Source organism: Sebastes fasciatus, chromosome 15 (assembly GCF_043250625.1).
Source record: "Sebastes fasciatus isolate fSebFas1 chromosome 15, fSebFas1.pri, whole genome shotgun sequence".
Lineage (NCBI taxonomy): Eukaryota > Metazoa > Chordata > Actinopteri > Perciformes > Sebastidae > Sebastes > Sebastes fasciatus.
Genome location: NC_133809.1, coordinates 28,991,984 through 29,013,153, shown reverse-complemented (window position 1 = coordinate 29,013,153; position 21,170 = coordinate 28,991,984). Strand labels below are relative to the sequence as shown.

The window sequence follows — 21,170 nt, the reverse complement described above, 5'->3', positions numbered from 1 at the left end:
CTGAATTGGATATAGTTTACCTGTAGTTTTGCTGTCTGTGTGTGTAACGCTGAATTCTGCTCCTGCAGGGTGGAGGTGTGTCGCTGCAGCGCCAACATCTGGTTGTTTAGAGATGTGTTCTGGTTGTCTAGCTGTTTGAGCTGCCCCTTCAGCAGACTGCTCTCCATCAGCAGGGAGGAATTCTAGAGAAAATAATGATACCAAAACAATTAATAACTCAACCTACTAAAAGAAAACATCCAAATGGTAAATAATTGGTAATAAAATGGTCCAATAATTGAATAGATAATATTTAATATATAAATTAATTGTGTGAAAAAAGGTGGATTATGGAGGAATGAATTATAAACATATACATAAAAGAGCATTACATATGCAACATAAAATATGAATAAACACAAAAAAAACAGTTTTAAAAATGATGCGATAGAAATAGTAATACAAGCTGTACTGTGAGGTTTATTCAGGAATTAAAAAAAGAAAATTCTCACATTCTTTTCTATGTCAATAAGATGATCTTTGATTCGTAGCAGTTCAGCAGTGGCTGACCCTTCACCCCGGTCGCTTCCTGAGGGCTGCTGGGAGTTGTGGTTTTCTTCCCCCTGAAAAAAACAAACACATTTTATTACAAGGCTGTGTTGAATACTCGATTCTGATTGGTCAATCACGGCGTTCTGCGGTCTGTAATTTCTGTATAACAGACCGTTGCTATGTATAGCAGACCGTTGCTATGTATAGCAGACCGTTGCTATGTATAACAGACCGTTGCTATGGGCGCAGCTCTGATGTCGGACTCTGGTGGACTGTTTTTTCTTCAAAATATTGATTTCTTCAGTAAGTAGCAGTGTAATAAGCGGGATAATGTACAGCGAGCAGGTCATTGTGAAAGAATCCCCTTAAGGGCGATGACCGGCGCGCTGTACATTATCCCTTACTTTAGCACACTCTACAATACAACATCTTATAACCCGGAAAGATTTTTGGGAAGAATTTGCACGCATGTCCTTACGGTGGCTAGCTTAGCACGTAGCATAGTGTTGAGTGTGTTGCTGTCTCCTAGCTTCTTTTCTAGACAGGAGATCTTCTCCTCTTTAATCTTCATCGTCTGCTGGACGGTTTCCTCCAGCCGAGACTCCAGCAGCCTGTACCTGCTGACATGTGCACAAAAGGAAATACCATCCGAGATTCATTTCTACACATGCAATCCTTCCAACCTGATTAGTAGCCCTGGAATATGGACCTAAATATCAACCTATTAGAGAATGACTACCTGTCCTCCAGTGTGTGCTCTTGCTGCAGGAGTTTTTCTCTGTTCAGTCCGATCTTCTCCAGCTCTTCATTGAGTCTCTCTAACTCAACATTCTGCTGCTGGACACTCAGCTTCTCAGACACCAACTCCTGCACACATGAAGATACATGACACACAGCTATGAAACTCATACACATCAACATTTCCATACAGATGATAATATGCATGTCAGGGTAAGAACAATGCAGACTGTAGGTTAGTCTGAATGTTAGTCTTGTATTAAAAACTGGATATAGGGGATATGGGTCAGTGTTATCTACCAGATATATTGGACTATGAGTGTTTTTTATATTTATCCAGTCATGTTGGTCCCTGGGACCCACAGGAGGTCAATTGAGTGGGTCCCCAATAAAAAGTGTGTTTTTTAATTATGGTTATTACACGACTGTGTTGAATACTCGATTCTGATTGGTCAATCACGACGTTCTGCGGTCTGTAATTTCTCTATAACAGACCGTTGCTATGGGAGCAGCTCTGATGTCGGACTCTGGTGGACCGTTTTCGTGTCAAAATATTAATTTCTTCAGTAACTAGCCGTGTAAAAAGTGGGATAATGTACAGCTAGCTGGTCATTGTTGTGAAAGAATCCCCTTCAGGGCGATGAGAGACCAGCAGCATCGCCCTGTCGGGGATTCTTTCACAACAATGACCAGCTAGCTGTACATTATCCCTTACTTATATTCATTTAAGTTGAAAATGATTCAGAAATTTAAACAAATAAAATCCCAAATCTGAAAACGTTATTTACAAATCATTATTAGGGCTGTCAAAGTTAACGCGATAATAACGCATCAACGCAAATTTGTTTTAACGCCACTAATTTCTTTAACACGTTGCGATTTTTAGGTTGTATCGGACTCAGTTTTAAAGCTAGAGTGAAGATACTGGCATCAAATTAAACTAGAAAACCTAAAGAATCCGTCTGTACCAACCATGTCATAGAAGGAGGTTAAATAACGCTACAAACTTGCGCTAAATTTTGGCGAGGAAAAACTGGCATGGCCATTTTCAAAGGGGTCCCTTGACCTCTGACCTCCAGATATGTGAATGTAAATGGGTTCTATGGGTATCCAGGAGTCTCCCCTTTACAGACATGCCCACTTTATGATAATCACATGCAGTTTGGGGCAAGTCATAGTCAAGTCAGCACACTGACACACTGACAGCTGTTGTTGCCTGTTGGGCTGCAGTTTGCCATGTTATGATTGGAGCATATTGTTTTATGCTAAATGCAGTACCTGTGAGGGTTTCTGGACAATATCTGTCATTGTTTTGTGTTGTTAATTGATTTCCAATAATAAATATATACATACATTTGCATAAAGCAGCATATTGTTCCACTCCCATGTTGATAAGAGTATTAAATACTTGACAAATCTCCCTTTGAGGTACATTTTGAACAGATAAAAAATGTGCAATTAATTGCGATTAACTATGGACATTCATGCGATTAATAGCGATTAAATATTTTAATCAATTGACAGCCCTAAACATTTTACAAATCAAATGTGATATAATAAGAAAATGAATTCAATCAGAAATTATGTGAAACTTTTATCACAAACTTGAATAAGACAGTAGTAAAAAACTGTCCTCTGAAAGTCTGGTGATAAAATAAAATGACACGAATATGTAGATGTAAGATGTGCAAGTCAATTGTTAGTTCCATTGTAACATCAACGCCCAGCAGCAAAGCTACGCCTCCGCCATTTCGGACTGAAAGCGACTACCGGACGCCAGGAAAACGTCAGCCTACGAAGTGCCGTACAAAAGTAAAACAATATTATTTCTATTCTATTGTCACATTCTAAATGGCCTGTGTTCAACAATAAAATCTTATAAATATAATAAGAGTTTTCAGTCCAAAATGGCGGCAGAGGACACCGGAGTTTCATCTCTTTGCTTCTATACTCTTTGGAAGTGTAATGTGTGTGCAGCGAGTGTGTGGTTGAGTGGCGGAGAGATTTCAGATTGTGACTCATTCTGGACCTTGGAAACAGTAGTTGAGTATCACCACAAAGACCATTTTTTAGCTGTTCTGGAGCTTTTGATCATATCAAATGGAGCAGATGGAATTTGCCCAGTTGTTCAAGTTCAACTTTCCATTCTTCTGAGCACTTTAAGGATTTCCCATCCATGTCGGCTCTCTGCTGAGGAAGATCATGTGATGCTGCAGAACAGCCACTGAATGGACCTTGTGGTGGGATTACTTTATCAACTGCTGTGGTGAAAAGAGTGTCAAATAATCTTTTCTTTGACAAAAGCTCATTAGTGAAGTATAGTTCACCTCTTCATTTAGACATGAGCTAAAAGATGTTCATGGAGTGAACATCTTCAGAAACAGTGAACATGTCAGAAATAAAGAATCCTTTCCACAGACTTGTTGTGTGAAGCGTTTTCCTCTCACCTCTCTCAGAGTGGCCAGAGTCCTCTTGTCAATAGTTGCCTGTTTCTGCAGCTCCTTGTTCTCCCTCTCCACCTCCTTGGCTTTGAGTGACACCTCCTTCAGCCTATCCACTTCCTTACTCAGGGTCACGCCCTCCTTCTTCACCGTGGCCAGTCGCCTGGCTTTCTCCTCCAGCTCTGTCTCTTTACCCTCCACCAGTGTCCTCATCCTCCAGCTCTCCTTCTCCAGGTGCTTCCTGCCCTTCTCCGACTGCTCCAAGTCCAACTGGAGCTTCCTCCTCTCCTCTTCAACTTCCTCCCTCCTCCTCCGCTCCTCCTTCAGTTCCTCTACTTCCCTTCTCAGTTCCTCTTCTCTGGCCTGGGTCTCCTGCCTCTCCCTCTCTTCCTCTTCCCTTTCCTCTTTGCTCCTCAGTATTTCCTCCTCTAAGCGATGCTTCTCCTGGTTCACCGCTGCTGTGTTCAGCTCCAGCCTCTCTGCCCTCTTCCTTTCTCCCTGCGCCTCCTCTTTGACCTCCTCCAGCCTCCTCTGCAGATCCTGTGTCTCTCTCTGTGCCTCCTTATGCTCCTCCTGTAGGGTGGCCAGGCGGGCAGAGGAGGAGCGCAGGTTTTCCATGGAGCAGCGCAGGTCCAGGTTCTCCTTCGACAGCAGGCTGTTCTCCGCCTCTTGCCTCCCCAGTCGCTGCTGCTCCCGCTGGGCCTCCTCTGCCTCCCGCTTCAGCCTGAGCACCTCCTGCTCCAGGGAGGACATCTGCTTCTCTAGAGCCTCTGACCGCTCGCTGCACGCCCGCAGAGAGGCCACCTAGACGCAAAGTAGAGAAGTTTGTCTCATACATTCTTCATCTTTCGTGGCTTTTAAGAATTCATTATACATAAAATATATTATTCTTATTATTAATACCTCTCTGTTCAGAGCGTCCCTGCTCCTCTCCAGCCTTGCGGCCTCTCGCTCCACCTCCTCGCACCGCCCCGCCCTCTCCTTCAGCCGCTCTGCGTCCTCATTGGCTAGTTTGAGTTGGGATTCTAAGCTGGCCAATCGGGAGCTGGTGTCAGTGATGTTCTGGTGCAGCAGGCGGTTCTCTGTTTCCACCTCGCGGACCCTCGCCTCGCTGTTTGACTGAGCGCGCTCCTGAAGGGACGCCACGGCGTCAGAGAGGTGCTGCTTCTCACTCTCCAGCTGTGAGATCTGATTGGACAGGAAGAGTGGAATTTTGGTCTTATAATGAACATGAACAATGTCTTACCCAAGTGTGTGTGTGTGTGTGTTAAATACCTGTCTGTCTTTCTCTGCCTTCAGAGTGTGCACATCTCTCTCCAGATTCTGTTTTTCCTTCAATATTTCCTCTCCCAGAGACTCCATGTCCTGATTGGTCAGTCTCTCCTGGTCCAATAAACCCTGGAGACTGTCCAACTAACAAACAAACAAACAAACAAACAAACAAGAAAAAGGTACTATGAGCTGGGTTTCCAGCAAAAGTTCCGGGGACTTTTAGTCTGATTTATCTAAAACAAAAAAACACGTTAGAAAATAAATGTTAGGTTTTGTCTCACTGTGACGATAGTTACTGATGAATGTTGGATGTAATGAATGACTAGGGCCTTTTTTGGGGTAAAATGTCCCCGGAACTTAATTTAGACCCTGGTCCCTGCAGTCGAAACGCAATGAGTTCCTCAAAAAGGTTCTTAGTTCTAGGGGAAAGCTCCTGCAGTGGAAACGCCGTTACAGTTCTTAGTAATATACGAATGAGCACTAGAAAGAAATGTATGTGTCGTCCTACCTTCTTGCTGAGGCCTTGGTTCTCCCTGTCTACCTCCTGGGTGTGGAGCTGCTGCTCCTGCAGGAGGTGGTTGTCCTCTTTCAGGCTCTCTATAGAGGCCTGAAGCTCCCGGTTCTCCTTCTCCAGCTTCAACACCCGACTGGAAACACACTCGTTCAGCTCATGGACCAACGACTTACGAGCTGCAGCAGAGAAAGATACTTCGGTTTGGACAAAATATAGAGAACAACATTTCTGGACACACAGGACAGGACAGGGTGTAAGATAATATATAGAAAAGAGGTGCATGTCTTACTCTCTGTGTTAGTGCTGTCATGGTTCTTGGTCAGCTGTTCCAGCTCCCAGCCAAGATGAGCCGACTCGTTCATACTCTGTTTCTGTCCAATCTCCAGCAGCATGTTCTCCTCCACCAGCTCCTCCAACCTCCGGCGCTCGTTGTCCCTCTCCTGCACAACACACACACACACACACACACACACACGATTAGCAAACTAGCAAATCTAACAATAACTTTCACAAACAGCTAAGTAACAATATTTTTTAAGTAAGGGTGATAATAGGCAATATTTTGTACTGCCATGCACAAAAAGGACCAAAATGAGTTAAAAAACCCAGAAACAACCCTTTTCCATTAATGTGAAAAACTGCCTAATACAACCATCGATTTTATAGAACTTCTAAATATGTTTCTGCCAAAAAATTTACTGTTTCAGTGTAAAAACCTTTAAAATAGACGATTTTGACTTATAGATGGTTGACAGTGGGATAGTGTAATACCATTTCAAGGTCGTGTATTTTAGCTCGAAGCAACAGGTTGTCTTTCTCCAACGTGTGCAGTTTATCACAGCGCCCCCTGGAGGCTGACATCTGCTCCTCCAACAGCACCTTCGTCTCCATGAGGGTCAGGTTGTCCTCGCGAAGCTCCTGAATGGCCACACACACACACACACACACACACACACACACACACAGACTGAGTGAACTGTCAGTGCCAGCTGCTAAGTGTTTATGTCATCTCTGTCTGCTGAAAGGTTTATGCATTTCAATAACATGTCCATGCAAATCAGAGATTATGATTCTCTATTAAGTGTTCATGTAAATCACACAGTTATAAATCCACTGTAGCAGTAAATTATCAATATTAAACATAACACTCAACAGTGGAACATATTAGGTAAAAAAAAAAAATATGAATCAATAGTAAGAAAACATTAAACACAGCATGTAGCAGAACATTGACAATTATGCCGGTGTATTCCAGTACGAAAAAATACCGAAAACTATGAAAAGCCCTTCAAAATTAAAATAAATATATCCAATATAGGCGCTAGTCTCTCATGGCGTCTACAGACAGGAGGCCTGGATATGATGGTGATATATTGATGTGTAATGAAGCTGTGTTTGTACCTCCATTCTGGTCTTGTAGAAGTGAACATCATTGAGTTTCTCTTTACATCTGGTCAGTTCAGTCTCCAGTCGGTCGACCCGGGCTGCTCTTTCCCTCAGTATGTCTACCTCGTCCCGGTACACTCGGACCGAACGGGCCTCACAAGACAGCGACTGGTTCTGAACCACACACACACACACACAAACATGCATTAATATGATTTTACATCAACTTCATTTGTTTAAATAATGTTTTCGTACATTAAATTTAGGACATAATAGACAGACACCATACGATTGTATTCTTGCACATACACGGACAACAATTTCACATTCGGTGCTGCGCTTCTTTGGGTCCTCAGCAACACACCTGCCATGACATAGTTGTGTCCCCCAGCAATGCTAGAGTATACGCGTCATTTGGATGCAAAAGCTCACGCGAACATCGATGGAGAGCGAGCTGTGCCCAGCATGCTGTTCGGCAGTGTAACAGTTAATAGGGGTCTCCTCTCGATACACTACACAGCGTGTACATAACGCACTACTAATCAATATGTCCCGTAGATCTCAAAAGATCGCACCCGACACGGCATTATTCCTTGGGTCTTCAGGAATACACCAGCCAAGTTTGAAGTCTAAGGACGGACGTATATACAAACATACAGAGACTCCTTCCATTTTAGTTTGATTGATGTAACGGCAGTAATGGAACAAAAATAAAAACTGTAGACTTTAGATCTGTATTATTGGCATTATATGTATTCACTTGTGGTATGTGCTCTGTTTTCTTTACACTACTAACCAATACAACTATCATAACTTGGTTTCCTTTACATTTCCTCCAACAAGCCATTATAGTGCTGTGATGCAACTAACAACCAAGGATGTCCAAAGACAATCAATAGAACTGCACAGGTGTGATAAAGGCATTTGAAATAGATCAGTATCAACTGTGTAAACTTTGCGTATTATAACTTGCTGTGCTTATTTAAGGCACGTCGCCTGTCCAGGCAGCACAGACAAATAAATAAACAGCAGCCAGCTGTGTGACTGGGTGAGAATCACACTGCAGTGTAATCCTGCTAGTGAAGTAAGCACAACTGCTGTACCTTAAAAAACAAAAACAACCCTTGAATTCTTACATGAAAACTGCATTTCAACTTCACTACTTAGTTCATGGTGGGGATGAAGAGAGCCTGTCCACACCTGGTCCACAGCAGGAAAACCTCCATTAACGTCTGATTTAGTGTGTTATATGGGCAAATAAAAACACACAGAATCAAAAGATAGTGAGTAATAAAGAACTCACAGAACTTGATTGGACAGTTCCTAGCAGCAGAAAAAACTGCCACTCATCAATGCCAGAATAGAATCAAACAAAACTTGTGCCCCCCAGGCTTATACAGAAACCATGCAATCCAAACCGCTTTTATTTCCCTCTAGTCATACTACGGAAGCATAATGCATTCACTTGAGGAAAAACGAGATTATTATCTCGGTAATTCTGAAAAGTTTTCATGGAAAAACTAGAATTACCGCCTGACGGTTGTACGCCTCCACCAACCAGTCAAGTTGCGGTTTACATCCATGTCTGTCCAAAATATCATCACTTCATCATTTGATCCTGTTAGACATTTGTGTGAAATTGTCATAATCAGCATATGAATCCTTTAGTTACGGCCAAAAATGGGCTTTGTGAGGTCAGAGTGACCTTTGACCTTTAAACCACCAAAATCTAATCAGCTCATCCTTGAGTCACAGACACAGAGCGGAGAGAGGACCTCAACTCAACAACGCTAACTCATGACAAGTAACCGCGGCAGTGCTACTGCAGGGCTGACTTTTCTCTTCCATTCTCCAGTAAATGTGCGGTGGTGACGCGCTTTGAGTTCAGACTGGAGCACGCCAAGGGTAGAGTACGAGCAGGGAGGCAGGGAGGCATCTGATTGGTTCTTTCCAAGCGGACCGCAAGGCAGTGATTGGTAGACGTTTTTACAGGATTACAGCAGCTACAGATGACGGCTCTTTTCCGGTTCCTTTTTCAGAGCTCATCAGTAATGGATCGCTGTCGGGGTATAAAGACCATTTCAACCAATATAACAAATAGTGTAGACTGGAGAACATCGTCAACCCTGACTTTAATTCAGAAAAACAGGGCAAATGTGTTACGTTTCCGTTGCATATAGATCTGACACTACTGGTTCTAACCGGGTCCTGACCTCTTGTTTCTGTCTCTGTAACTCCTGATCCAGTCGCTCCACTTCGTGTTTTGAATCCATCAGCTGCTCAGTCTTCTCCTCCCTGCACACACACACGCACACGCACGCGCACACGCACAAATAACAGTTCAGCTTCAATCATTTCTCTACAATCCATCATTATGTTGTATAGTCAGCCCCCACACCCTGGTAATGTCTACATAGGTTGATAGTAATGAAAGAGTTTGACTACTAACAGTAATGAGATTGTAGAAACAGACACTGTAAGTCTTTAATATAGCTAGGTAAAAGTTTATTCTGCAGAATGACTTCCAGTTGCTGTGTGTAGTTTATCTGCAAATAGATGGATCTCCTATGTGATTACATTGTACATGTATCAGAAGTAGACAGCATAATAAGCTGTGTTGGATATGTAATGACTTCCAGCTGCTGCTCGGATCACCACAGAAGCCTTTAGGACTCTGGACGTACAACAACAGCGCAATGAGCTGCTGTTTCAGCCACAGGGGAAGAGTAAGTTGTTGCTGTGGGTCGCGACTACGAGCGACACCTTTCACATTACAAGCAGCCAAATGATCCAATGTTAACATAATAATATTAGAGCAGCTTTAAAAGGATTCGATAGTTTGTGTAAGTTGTAAGAGACTCACAGTTCTTGTCTGTATCTGCGGAGCTTGGCTTTGGTATCGGCGAGCTCCACAGACAGATGCTGCTTCTCCTCTTTGGTCAGCCCGGAAACAGACATGGCCGATCCCCCATTTTTCAATCCCACACCTCCGCAACTCTGCCCGCGCTCTGGGCTGCTCATGCCCAGGTTCCTGCAGCCTTCCTGGGGCTGCTGACTGGACAGGTAGTCCCTCTCCTGGGTCAGATCCACAATCACCTGGAAGTGGTTTTGATAAATTCACGTTTAAATTCTTGTTTTGAAATAATGTTAGGAGCAGACTTCTTCTTTAAACTCGACCAATTTCCCGACATAAATGTATTTATTAGTGTGTTCAATTGGAAAATCCTCTGAAATAGCATTATACAATATAACAAATCAAAGCTTAAAATAGTGATATTTCATCAAAATCACTTTATTTCACATGTTTCATTTCAAATTTCACTAAAAATAAACCGTTTGCTTGAACCACATTCGGTTAAAGACATTAAATTCTGAGCTCCTCAGCGAAACTTGGGAGACCAACAGTCATATGACAAAAATTAATTGAAACTTGGACCGAGCTGCAGGCTGTTCACGCAGAGCAGAGAGCAGAGAGGAGAGGACAAAAGATGTTGTTCACCTTTTTCTTTTGTAATGATGTATGGCATTTGCGGATGCTAATTTAGATTTTTGTTTTCCAACCGGTATTTTTAATAGAGATTTTAAGTGTATGAAATGTTTTAATCATCATTAATAAAGTCTCAGTACCTCAGTGGCTTTGTCTCTCTGGTCGATCAGTTGCTGTAGCGACGCGGCCATGTTGCGGGACAGAGGTTCCAGTTCTTCATGTGCCAGCTCTTCTCCTTCCTCCAGCCAGGACAGGTCCAGAACATTCAGCTGGTTATGGGTCACCTGCAACCCACACAAAATAACAAAGTCAGGCTGTATACAGTAGGATAGTATAAAGCGGCTTCCTGTTCAGTGCTCATTCTAGCACTTTATTATATCTGTTGGTAAGAATATTAAAACCCTTACAATGCTTTTTACAGCTGCACTGTTTGATCAAATGGAACATTAAATTTTTCACACTCATTAGTGGTGCTGTAATTTGTCTTGACTTGTTTGACACATTTGGAGACCTCGGGATTTAAAAAAATTAGGTTCTGTGAGTTTGAACAATGCTCGTCCACACAGCAAGTAACAACAGCCTCTTCAAAGTGTCTGTGGGGTTAAATAGCATGGTAACAGCATTAGCATGACCTCATCATCCGAGTCATCCAGCTGGTAAAATAAAGGGCTGACCTGACATGGCTGGACTGAAGTAAACAAGCAAGCTGTCTGAAAATAGGAAGGAGCTATATTAAACATCATAATTCATAACAGAGTCTTTAAATAGATTACTGCTGACAAAGCGGTTATTGTTCTTTGATGTCAGCTGATGTTGGACATGTTTCATGCTGCGTGGAGATAAAACAATGTGAACAATTATTTTCATTGTCATTTAAAGCTGCAGTCGAGAACTTTGAGCACATAATTGTTAACCTTTATTTAACCAGATAAGTCAACTGAGAAACTCTTTCACTCAAAACTCTAAAAATTCTCATTCACAATGAGGATCTGGCCAAGAGGCAGCGACAGAAGGCAAGACCATACAAGACATTAGAACATAGAAAATAAATACAACTAGTGCAATAAAACAACATTAAACTTAACTAAAACATCACAGTATATACAAATATATATATATATACACATATATATATATATATATATATATATATATATATATAAACAGTTACAGATGGAGATATTGAGTAGTGAGCGAGGATTTGGAAGGGTTTTGCCAATGATAGTTTTATAAATGAACTGATACCAGTGGCTCTGCAAATATGATAAAAGTTATTTTTATATAATGCTGGAAAAAAAAACTGACTGGGTTGTCTTATTTGGCAGTATTTGTGTGTTGGTAGGCACTCCAGATACCCAAATGTATGAGTACAAGCACTAAAGAAGTGAGTTTTTCATGATATTTCCCCTTGAAGACTCAAACACGCACGCGCGCACGCGCGCACGCACGCACGCACGCACGCACGCACGCACGCACGCACGCACGCACGCACGCACGCACGCACCTCCGCTGCATTTCATTCCATTACCTCCAACGTTAAAAAAAAAAGTTTATTTTGTTCCAGGGTGTTTTTTAGAGTAAACAGGCGGACACCCTGAACATCAGGCTGCAGAGTGTGTTTACTGCTGTGACCACCAGCAGCCCTCGTCTCACGTCATGTTGCTTTTTCATACATCAGAGGACTAATTTGCCTGATCTACGCAGGTCTTTTTATACCTTGGTGGAAACACAGACAACAGTGGGCTGAAGGAACCTTTTAGTTCCTAGAAAAGTAGTTCCGGGAACTTTTAGTGAACTACTAAACTACTCAATCTTCTTCTAGTCTTTATAATTTATGGTCAGTGATGATTTCAGTGAACTTAGGAAAACAGCACAACACATATTTGAACTTGTGATCTACATGCATCACTGGCTAGCACCGTGCTCCACTGACCTCCTGGATGTGAGAGACGATGGCAGCTTGGGTCTCGATGTCCAGCAGCTTGATCTTCTCGATCATCTCCTCCTTACGCTCACACTGACACACACAAAGCAGGAAATTAAGATAACACAAACACATTTGAATCAAATTATGGTCGTTAATGTCTCTCTCTGTTGCCATCACATTGGTGTCAAGCAGAACAGGACTATGGGAAATGTAGTATAATGAAGAATGTAAGTTTGGGTAAATGTCTATTTGACCACTGCTGGGGGTGGAAAAAGTGTTATTTTGTACAAAATCAACAACGTTTTTTTAACGTGGCTTTATCCACAGCTCCCTCCCTCCATTCATTCATCGCTCCCTCGTGGCGTCTACCCTGGAACCAGTAGAACCAGTACAGGTAGGGAGGGAGACAAAAGGAGGGAAGACTGAAAGAAAGGGAGGAAAATTAGGAAGGAGGGAGCAATGAAGGGAGAAACAGGACGGCTGTGTGCAAAAGGAAAAGAAGTTGGTGCGTTCAGAGCCACGGGGGAGACAACAAAGAGCTGAACGAACAAACAGAGAAACCACCTGCGCCCCGACCTCCCACATGACTGGCCCCTCCTCTTTTAATTACAGGTAACCCCCATTAACTCTTAACTCGCCGTATCTGGCTGAAATGAAATTTGGAAAGAAGAGATTTCAAAGTTGACTAAAATAATTAAAAAAGATTGTCTGGTTTGCGCTCCCAAACTTGTTATACAACAACACCTGTCACAGCGCCCTCAAGCAGGGCTCTTAAACCACCAAACCGGGCCAACCAATACCACACATTCTCATTATACAGTACCATAATTATAATGGTTATTACTGTATACATAAACCGGTGATGGAAGTCCGTGTGCATTTGGATCCTGCAGTCCCACCCTGCAGCTTATCAGCAAGCACATCCCAACGGCTGTGCTCAGACATGCAAAACTAAATAGACACAAATACGCTTCCTGCTGAGAGACTGGGTGGTACAGTAAGCTGCTAGGTTTGGGCATGTGTGTGTGTGTGTGTGTGTGTGTGTGTGTGTGTGTGTGTGTGTGTGAGAGAGCACATGTTTGTTACCTGGACAGCACAGCCTAGTATCAGCAACAGAAGTCTTTTCAGCTGCTCCATGCTCTTAGCTGGAGGAAACAAAACACATACTTTATATCAGAATGCAGACTCTCATTCAACACTTTTCGGAGTACGGACACACAAAGTAGTTTGAATCCAAGCCACCGTGATAGAGCTGAATACAAGTGAAAATAACAAGTCACAAGTCACAAGAGAAAAGTGGAACAAAAGTCACACGGCAAGTCTTTGAATATAATGTTTGAAGAGATGATGTAAAGGTTGATGCTGATTGAGGCTGTTTCCACACCTCAGGCACTGTTACAGTATATTACAGCTAACCTCTCACCACTGACTACAGACTCTCTATTGTTATTCAACCACAACAGCAACAGCAACAGCACAGCTTTAAACTCTGCCGAGACGCAGCCAATATCAACACTTTTAATCTGTATTCTACTACATCTGCCACAATGACTCTCTCTCAAAGTAGACTCAGTCTCATTATATATAAAGTGCTCCAGGAATGAGTCCTAAATGAGTTAGCATTTTAGCACTTCTGGTTCCCTCGTCTGGAAGTCGATGGGTTTTCAGTTAGATGCCTGAAATAAGGTCTTTGGTTAACACAAGCTGAGGAGATTTTAACGTTCTACAATATAAAATGTCGAAATATAGAAACTGAGAACAGAATTAAGTCCTGAGATCAGAGGGAACAACTACGTCACAGTAGTTGTGAATGGCCACCCAAACAGGAAGATACATGTGTACAGTATAATACATGTGTATTAAAGCACAGACAAGGAGGAGGTAATGGACATACTGTATGTAGGACCTGGTTAGTAATAGGGTGTATGGTGTGTGGGAGTGTGTGTTACCTGATATTGGGTCCTTGGCGATGTAGAGGATGTTAGGAAGGGGCATGACTATTAACTGCTGTAAGGTCTCCTGCAGGTGAGGAAATAGAGGAAAAGAACAAATACATTTTCAATCTTATGGTCATAATGATAACTGTGCAAGAGGCAGTGTTACTGACAAGCCCTAAAGGAGCACTAGAAACTGTCCATGAGAAGACAGCTGGGGACAACAAAAGCATTAAGGTGGGTCCTTGTCACTCACAAAAAGTACAAATAAATTAAATTAGAGCCTGAAAGACACTGGATTATTGAGGCTGATATGAACAAAATCCAGTAACAATTTATGGGTCAATATTTATTTTAAACATAAAACACATCAACATTTTCAATAAGGATCCCTTAAATTTGGTCATCAAAGAATTGTGATGAAGATACAGTATGTGCATATTACAGTTGAAAAATGAACTTGTCAGTGCTCTCTATCATGTGTTTGGCATTTCTGTATTGCAATTTTCTTGTAGCTTGTTGGCCAGCTGATATGCCTAAGCATCAGTGATAAGCTAAAAATCAGCGGATAATACAAGTCATGGCGATGCATCTGTTGGGCTCTAAATAAGTAAGTTATTTATTTATTTTTTTAAGACAAGGTGAATAGTAGGGTTATCAATGTTAACGCGATAACGAGACAATGCAAATTATTTTTAATGCCACTAATTTCTTTAACGCATTAACACAACTTGCACTTCAATTCACATCAATTTTAAAGCTAGAGTGAAGATACTGGTATCATATGAAACTATAAAACCTAATGAATAATGAATCCATTGGTACCAAGCATGTCATACTAGCTTGTCATGAAGGAGGTTAAATAACGCTCCAAACTTGCGTTAAATTTTGGCGAGGAAAAACTGTCATGTCCATTTTCAAAGGGGTCCCTTGACCTCTGACCTCCAGATATGTGAATGTAAATGGGTTCTATGGGTACCCACGAGTCTCCTCTTTACAGACATGCCCACTTTATGATAATCACATGCAGTTTGGGGCAAGTCATAGTCAAGTTAGCACACTGACACACTGACAGCTGTTGTTGCCTGTTGGGCTGCAGTTTGCCATGTTATGATTTGAGCATATTGTTTTATGTTAAATGCAGTACCTGTGAGGGTTTCTGGACAATATCTGTCATTGTTTGGTGTTGTTAACTGATTTCCAGTTATAAATATATACATACATTTACATACATTGGTGAAACCAGGGGAAATGAATCAAAGTCCAGCCACCAACTGACCCAGACTTGTGCACCTACATGTTTGTGTGTGTATAGGCGAGCAGCCAACAGGAAACACCCTGCTGTCGATGTGTGTGTGTGTCTGAGTCAGGAAAGAAACAGCCCACTAGGAGGGAATGCTTTCCATTCCAGAATATCCTCTCCTGTCTCCCAAAAACACACCTCATTGTCCAGACGGGAAGAGAAAATTTGAGACAAACGCTTTGAAATATTTTCTTATAAACTCTAATTAATCAAATGCAATCACAGAAACCAAAGCACAGGGGGAGGCTGAGGTGCTTTGTCTTTATCAAAACATGACATTTGACTGCCAAAGCGAGTTGTTTTGAGATGAGGAAACATGAATAAGGTCAAATAGGACGACATTAGGTTTAGAGAAAAGACACATGGGAGGAGACATGCTGATGACCCCTGGCTAAGGAGAAGGGAAGTGTGTGTGTGTGTGTGTTAGATCTAGGTGTTGTGTGATGAGGGAAGTGACTGTCAGCAGGGAAGGGCTGGCTGGAATAATACACACACACCTGCACACAGTCTCACACACACCTTCTCACGATAGGGAAAGATATCAAAGTTCACATGTGAGTTGGTGCAGCTTCCATAGTAAATATGGACTGGATTTCTTAATGAGCTAGTGTACGTGTGGTCACGGACACAACTTGATGAGATATAGGGTTCTGGTCTGGAGTGTCATCTGCTAACCGGGCAAATAAACGCACGCATCAGCTTACACCACGGTTACAGCTGAGCTGAAGGACAGCTTTGAGTAGTGCTATACCTGCAGATAGTGTTACACCGGTGGCTTATACAGCAGGAGGTAATGAGAGACCACACCAGTCTCTGTCTGTCTGTCTTACACACACACACACACACACACACACACACACACACACACACACACACACTGCATCGTGTGAATAAAACATGCAAGCTGGCTACCAGATGTCTTTAAGGCACAGCAGGAATTCAGCTGAAACACACCGTCAGTCTGGAGGCTATGCCAACAAGTTTTCGTTTGTTTCATCGAGACGCACATTAAGTCAACGACAACCATTAACTAAATATACTCTCGAGGTAGGGAGCCATGGATGTATAGACAGAACTGGGTCGGATGCGGGCCGCCGTTCATTTCTATGAAAGTTGCTCAGTGGTGCATTAAGCAAAAAACTTCCAAGTATAATAATAAAAATGATAAAAGTACCCAGATCATCCGGCGATCTTCCGCATCCTTTGGGCCCATAGAGCAGACGCAGTAGTGTTTTCCTTTAACCGCCCAGCCCTCAGTCCAGCCTCGGTCTGGGTCTCATTCACATGAACGGAGGAAGGGAAATAACTCTGGATTTGGCTATTAGTGCGTTTTACAACTTTTAGAACCTGATGAGTTAAATAAGGGCTATTAGAGTGTTCGTACTGGGAAATTGATTTACAAAATTATCCTTTGAGTTACAGGCGTCTCTTTCCCAATGTAAGTCTATGAAAAAAAGTCTTTTGGGGCCCAATGGCATCACGTGACGGACACGGTAGTTGTAGTACCGCTGTTTGGCCTCTACGAAAGTTTGCTTCAAAGCCTGGCGCTCTTCCTGGGGGCTTGTAGAGAGCTCTCATATAGGACAAAACCATGGAAGAGATATGTATTGCGATTTTTAAGTATTGCGATTCTACATCTATTGCGATTCGATATTATAATTTATTGTGATTTTTGTTAACTTTTTAACACTAGACCATGGGAAAAAGTTGAATCATACACTTCTAGGGACTTTTACTTTGGAAAATATCTAAATTAATCCAGTAAAAATGTTTGATTATCAGTATGTATGTAGTCAGAGATGTCCTGAAGTCAAATACTGTATATCAGTCATTGTCAGGAATTATTTATAAAAATGTTTCCAGCAACCCAAAAATCAAAGAATAAAGACATTTCCCTCACAAACTAGTGCTATTTTTCTTTTTAATTTATAAGGGACATGTAGTGTTTTATTCTTCTGGTGAATATAATCCAATCAATCTTATTTCCATATATGTATTTTGTTAACACCTTATTTTGAAAACCGGAAGTAGTCCCACGTGTACTTCCTCTAACTTCTCCAAGGTGGTCTCTAGCTCTCCCGTCAGCTCCGTTCTCTTTATACATCCATGATCAGCTCCATCGGGGCCGTTTGAATGCATGTAACATAAATGTCAGTATATGGGTGCTCTACAGTTGTAGCGTCGGCCCATTTGACCTCGGAGATGAGAGCGACGGCCGGCTCGACCGCACGTTACCACGATACGATAACGTTTCCTGTCCGTGACAGAGTTAGCGTGCAGCTTTAGCCGTGATGTCTAGCTCTGCTTTTCCTGTCAATGTGTGAAACCCAAGGTGTTTTCATCCTTTACTGGATGTGTAGTGTTCACCACTTTGGATTGAATAACTCTAAAGTAATCATGGTGTGAAGTAACTTTACTATATTTTAGTACTAATAGTAGTATTTCAGGATACTTTGAAGATTGTGTTTTTGTCCACAATAATAGCAGCATCAGGATTTGATGCCGGCACAGCTTTATTGGGGAGGAAAGAGAGAAACGTTCTGTTGATTCAGAGCGCTGAGGTGTGTTTAGGTTGGTGTTTCCATTTTGGAAAAAAAAGATTATGGCTTAAAGCCACGGCTAAGGTCAGAGCTAACTAGGTGGCTGTTCATTATAGATGAGGCAGATAGACTTACACTCTCTAATACCACCTGGACCGGCACTGTATAGCCTATAATTGTGGTGTATATTTATTTTTCAGTGTACACAAATTAAATAATAAGACAGTGTGAATAGGGTGAATGTCAATGTCTGATCAAAATGTACTCTGTTTGACTTTAAATGTTTGTGTGTGTGTGTGTGTGTGTGTGTGTGTGTGTGTGTGTGTGTGTGTGTGTGTACTAGTGATAGCTCAGATCTGTGAATATTCTCCTGCAGCAACATCACCAGCAGGATCTAACACTTAAAACTGACATGGGATCAATACAGCCTGCTCCATGACCCATTTAGACACACATATACACACACACACACACACACACACACACACACACACACACACACACACACACACACACATACACGCCAGGCCTAAATCCATGGCCCACTAACACACTGGGATCACATTTCTAATCCGAGATCAATAAAATGGTGGCGGCTAACAGCAGATCCGACTTTAACTGAGCCGCTAGGTTCTGTGTTCACAACTTTCTCACCACTTTAAAATCCAAAATGAAAACCCGTTCCTCTCCTCCTGAGGAGCTCTGATCCATCGTGAAGAAGAAACCGATGGAAAACAGCGCTGATCTTTCTGGGAATGTCATGTTTTTATAAAAAGATGAAATGGGCAAAATTGTATATTTTGAGGGGAAACATAGCTAGCAGTGTTTGCATCAGCCTTTACAGACTGACTGGAGTTACAGTGTACAGTTCTGCTGGTAAACAGCAGATAGAGTTGAAGTTTTCAAAGAGCGACTGACAGAAACAGGGAGACGGGTGAAAGCTCATTCCTTCCTCCATAGTAACTCCTCTTCTTTCCTTTCTTTGAGTTTGTTTTTATTCACAAAGGGAACATTAGCACTCTGTCTCTGAGCCCTCAGTTAAGGGCTGGGGATGGACACATCAACAATCCACACACATGCTCACATCAGTGGAGCCATACCCAGCAACGAGCAGAACATACAAATGAGAAGAGCAAAGCATCATCAGCCTTTGACCTGTGGCTTCAAAATAAAAAGTAAAGATGTGACTTTGCTCTACACATTTTTGCTGACTTTGGCTTCCACATTATGTCATTTCATTCTCAGTCATGTGAGGATAAAGAAATGGGACAAGTGAAGCAATATTTGATGTGAAAGAGAAAATCATAGGCAGCATTAAAGATCCCCTATTGTAAAAAGTGAGATTTTCATGTCATTTGTATGATAAAGCAGGTCTAAGTGATATATAAATACTGTGAAAGTATCAAAACACTCAATTCATGGAGAAATACACACAGTCCGTATTCAGAAACTGTGCGTTTGAAACAAGCCGTCAGGATTTCTGTCCATTTGTGATGTCACAAATCTACAATATTTAGACCATTTCAAAGTTTTAAACATAAACATACTAAATGTGTCCCAGTTTATTTCCTGTTTCAGTGTACCGTATGTGAATGACATCAGCTGACAGGAAGTAAACATGGACCCAAGCTGTTTCCTAGCAACGCAATTCTGTTGCCATTCCGTTGAAATGCGCTAAAACGGAGCGTTTCATACAGAGGGTGAATACAGGTATATTCAGACAGAAAGTATGAGAAAAATAATGTGTTTTTTGAACAACAAAGCATGTAAACATGTTCTAGTAGAAACCCAAAATGCAAGTATGAACCTGAAAATGAGCACGATATGAGACCTTTAACGGTTCACATGTTAGACTGACCTACCCATCATACACTCAGAAGTGTACTGTTGCTCAACCGATAGCGGGCACAATATGAAAACTTTAAGAGATGTAAAGAAGCGTCTACCCTGTAACATACTAACAAATGAAAAGAATCAGAGTTTACACGTTTTTTGCAAATTAAGTTTTAAAGCTACGGTTAGTAATCTTCAACATGTTGTTTTATATTTGTTGAAATTCTCATTACATCCCGACAGCGATCAATAAATCAAATGATCTGACAAAAAAAAAATCCAGTATCTGTGGGCTGTAGGCTACTCTTGCTAGTTTCTCAAGATTACCAACTGTGACTTTAAGGACAAGAAAATCACCTAATTTAGATATTTATTTATTTCGGACCAAAAGTATTGAAATTGTGGATCACCTTGTTAGCTTTCCGATATATGCTATAAGCTTTCCCAATATGTCTGTGTCTTTAGGAGGGGTGGTCGTCCCCAGTGTGGGTCAACTTTGAGGGCCTCTGTCTCCTGAATGGTTGCTCTATTGGGTAATCCAACCACGTTCTAACACCCTCATAGAGGTTAACATGGAGGACAAAATGTGTTCAGATCAAAAGGGTGATGTCAGAAAGTGACCGATTTCTGAGAGAATTGCCCACACTACATGAAGTTAGATTCAAATCAAAAAGTAACACTGCTCTCTAGTAACCTCACGGTGCAGCCTCACCCCTCCAGCACACACACACACACACACACACACACACACACACACACACATACACACTGAACATTACAATCCACCCAGCCAGGGTGTATGTGTGTGTGTGTGTGTGTGTATGTGTGTGTATGTGTATGTGTATGTGTGTGTGTGTGTGTGTGTGTGTACGAAGTAGGCCAGAGGATATGGAGTTCAAAACATCCCATGTAGGCTCAGGGCTTTGTTCTGTGGTTCCCACGGCAACCAAGGAGGAGTAAAGTGAAGGGGAAAAGGGGCGCCGGAGAGAGAGAGAGAGAGAGAGAGAGAGAGAGAGAGAGAGCAGGGAGAGTTCTGCTTAAGTTACTACACAACAATAAAATGTCTTTCACAAGAGCCAGAGTTTCACACTGCTAAATGCCGGAGCTGTCACACTCACACACTGAGTTCTGAATGGAAAGTCCTTCCTGTCTTTTCTTATCAGCTGGTCACTGACCCGACACGGTGACGTTTGCGTTGTGATTTTTGTCTTTTTACACCAACAATAGAGCTACTTGGAGTAAGTACGTTCTCAGAAACTCCTCA

The 21,170-nt window shown here is 42.0% G+C and overlaps 1 protein-coding gene across 2 annotated transcripts in view; it reads right to left on the bottom strand.

Moving 5' to 3' along the window:
• Window positions 1-21,170, bottom strand: part of ccdc88c (coiled-coil domain containing 88C) — a 61,446-nt gene that overhangs the window by 23,538 nt on the left and 16,738 nt on the right. For both annotated transcript variants that reach the window (XR_012590163.1, XM_074609758.1), the window contains exons 4-20: window positions 14,246-14,315; window positions 13,383-13,441; window positions 12,303-12,386; window positions 10,510-10,653; window positions 9,746-9,978; window positions 9,096-9,177; window positions 6,898-7,056; window positions 6,268-6,414; window positions 5,786-5,936; window positions 5,491-5,672; window positions 4,986-5,123; window positions 4,614-4,898; window positions 3,717-4,514; window positions 1,271-1,398; window positions 1,010-1,151; window positions 492-602; window positions 21-182 (exon numbers count right to left, since the gene is read on the bottom strand). Coding sequence is in view for 1 of the 2 variants with exons in the window: in XM_074609758.1 (XP_074465859.1) it covers window positions 21-182; window positions 492-602; window positions 1,010-1,151; window positions 1,271-1,398; window positions 3,717-4,514; window positions 4,614-4,898; window positions 4,986-5,123; window positions 5,491-5,672; window positions 5,786-5,936; window positions 6,268-6,414; window positions 6,898-7,056; window positions 9,096-9,177; window positions 9,746-9,978; window positions 10,510-10,653; window positions 12,303-12,386; window positions 13,383-13,441; window positions 14,246-14,315 (3,075 nt within the window). In the remaining variant the exon portion in view is untranslated. The remainder of the gene's footprint in view (window positions 1-20; window positions 183-491; window positions 603-1,009; window positions 1,152-1,270; window positions 1,399-3,716; window positions 4,515-4,613; window positions 4,899-4,985; window positions 5,124-5,490; window positions 5,673-5,785; window positions 5,937-6,267; window positions 6,415-6,897; window positions 7,057-9,095; window positions 9,178-9,745; window positions 9,979-10,509; window positions 10,654-12,302; window positions 12,387-13,382; window positions 13,442-14,245; window positions 14,316-21,170) is intronic.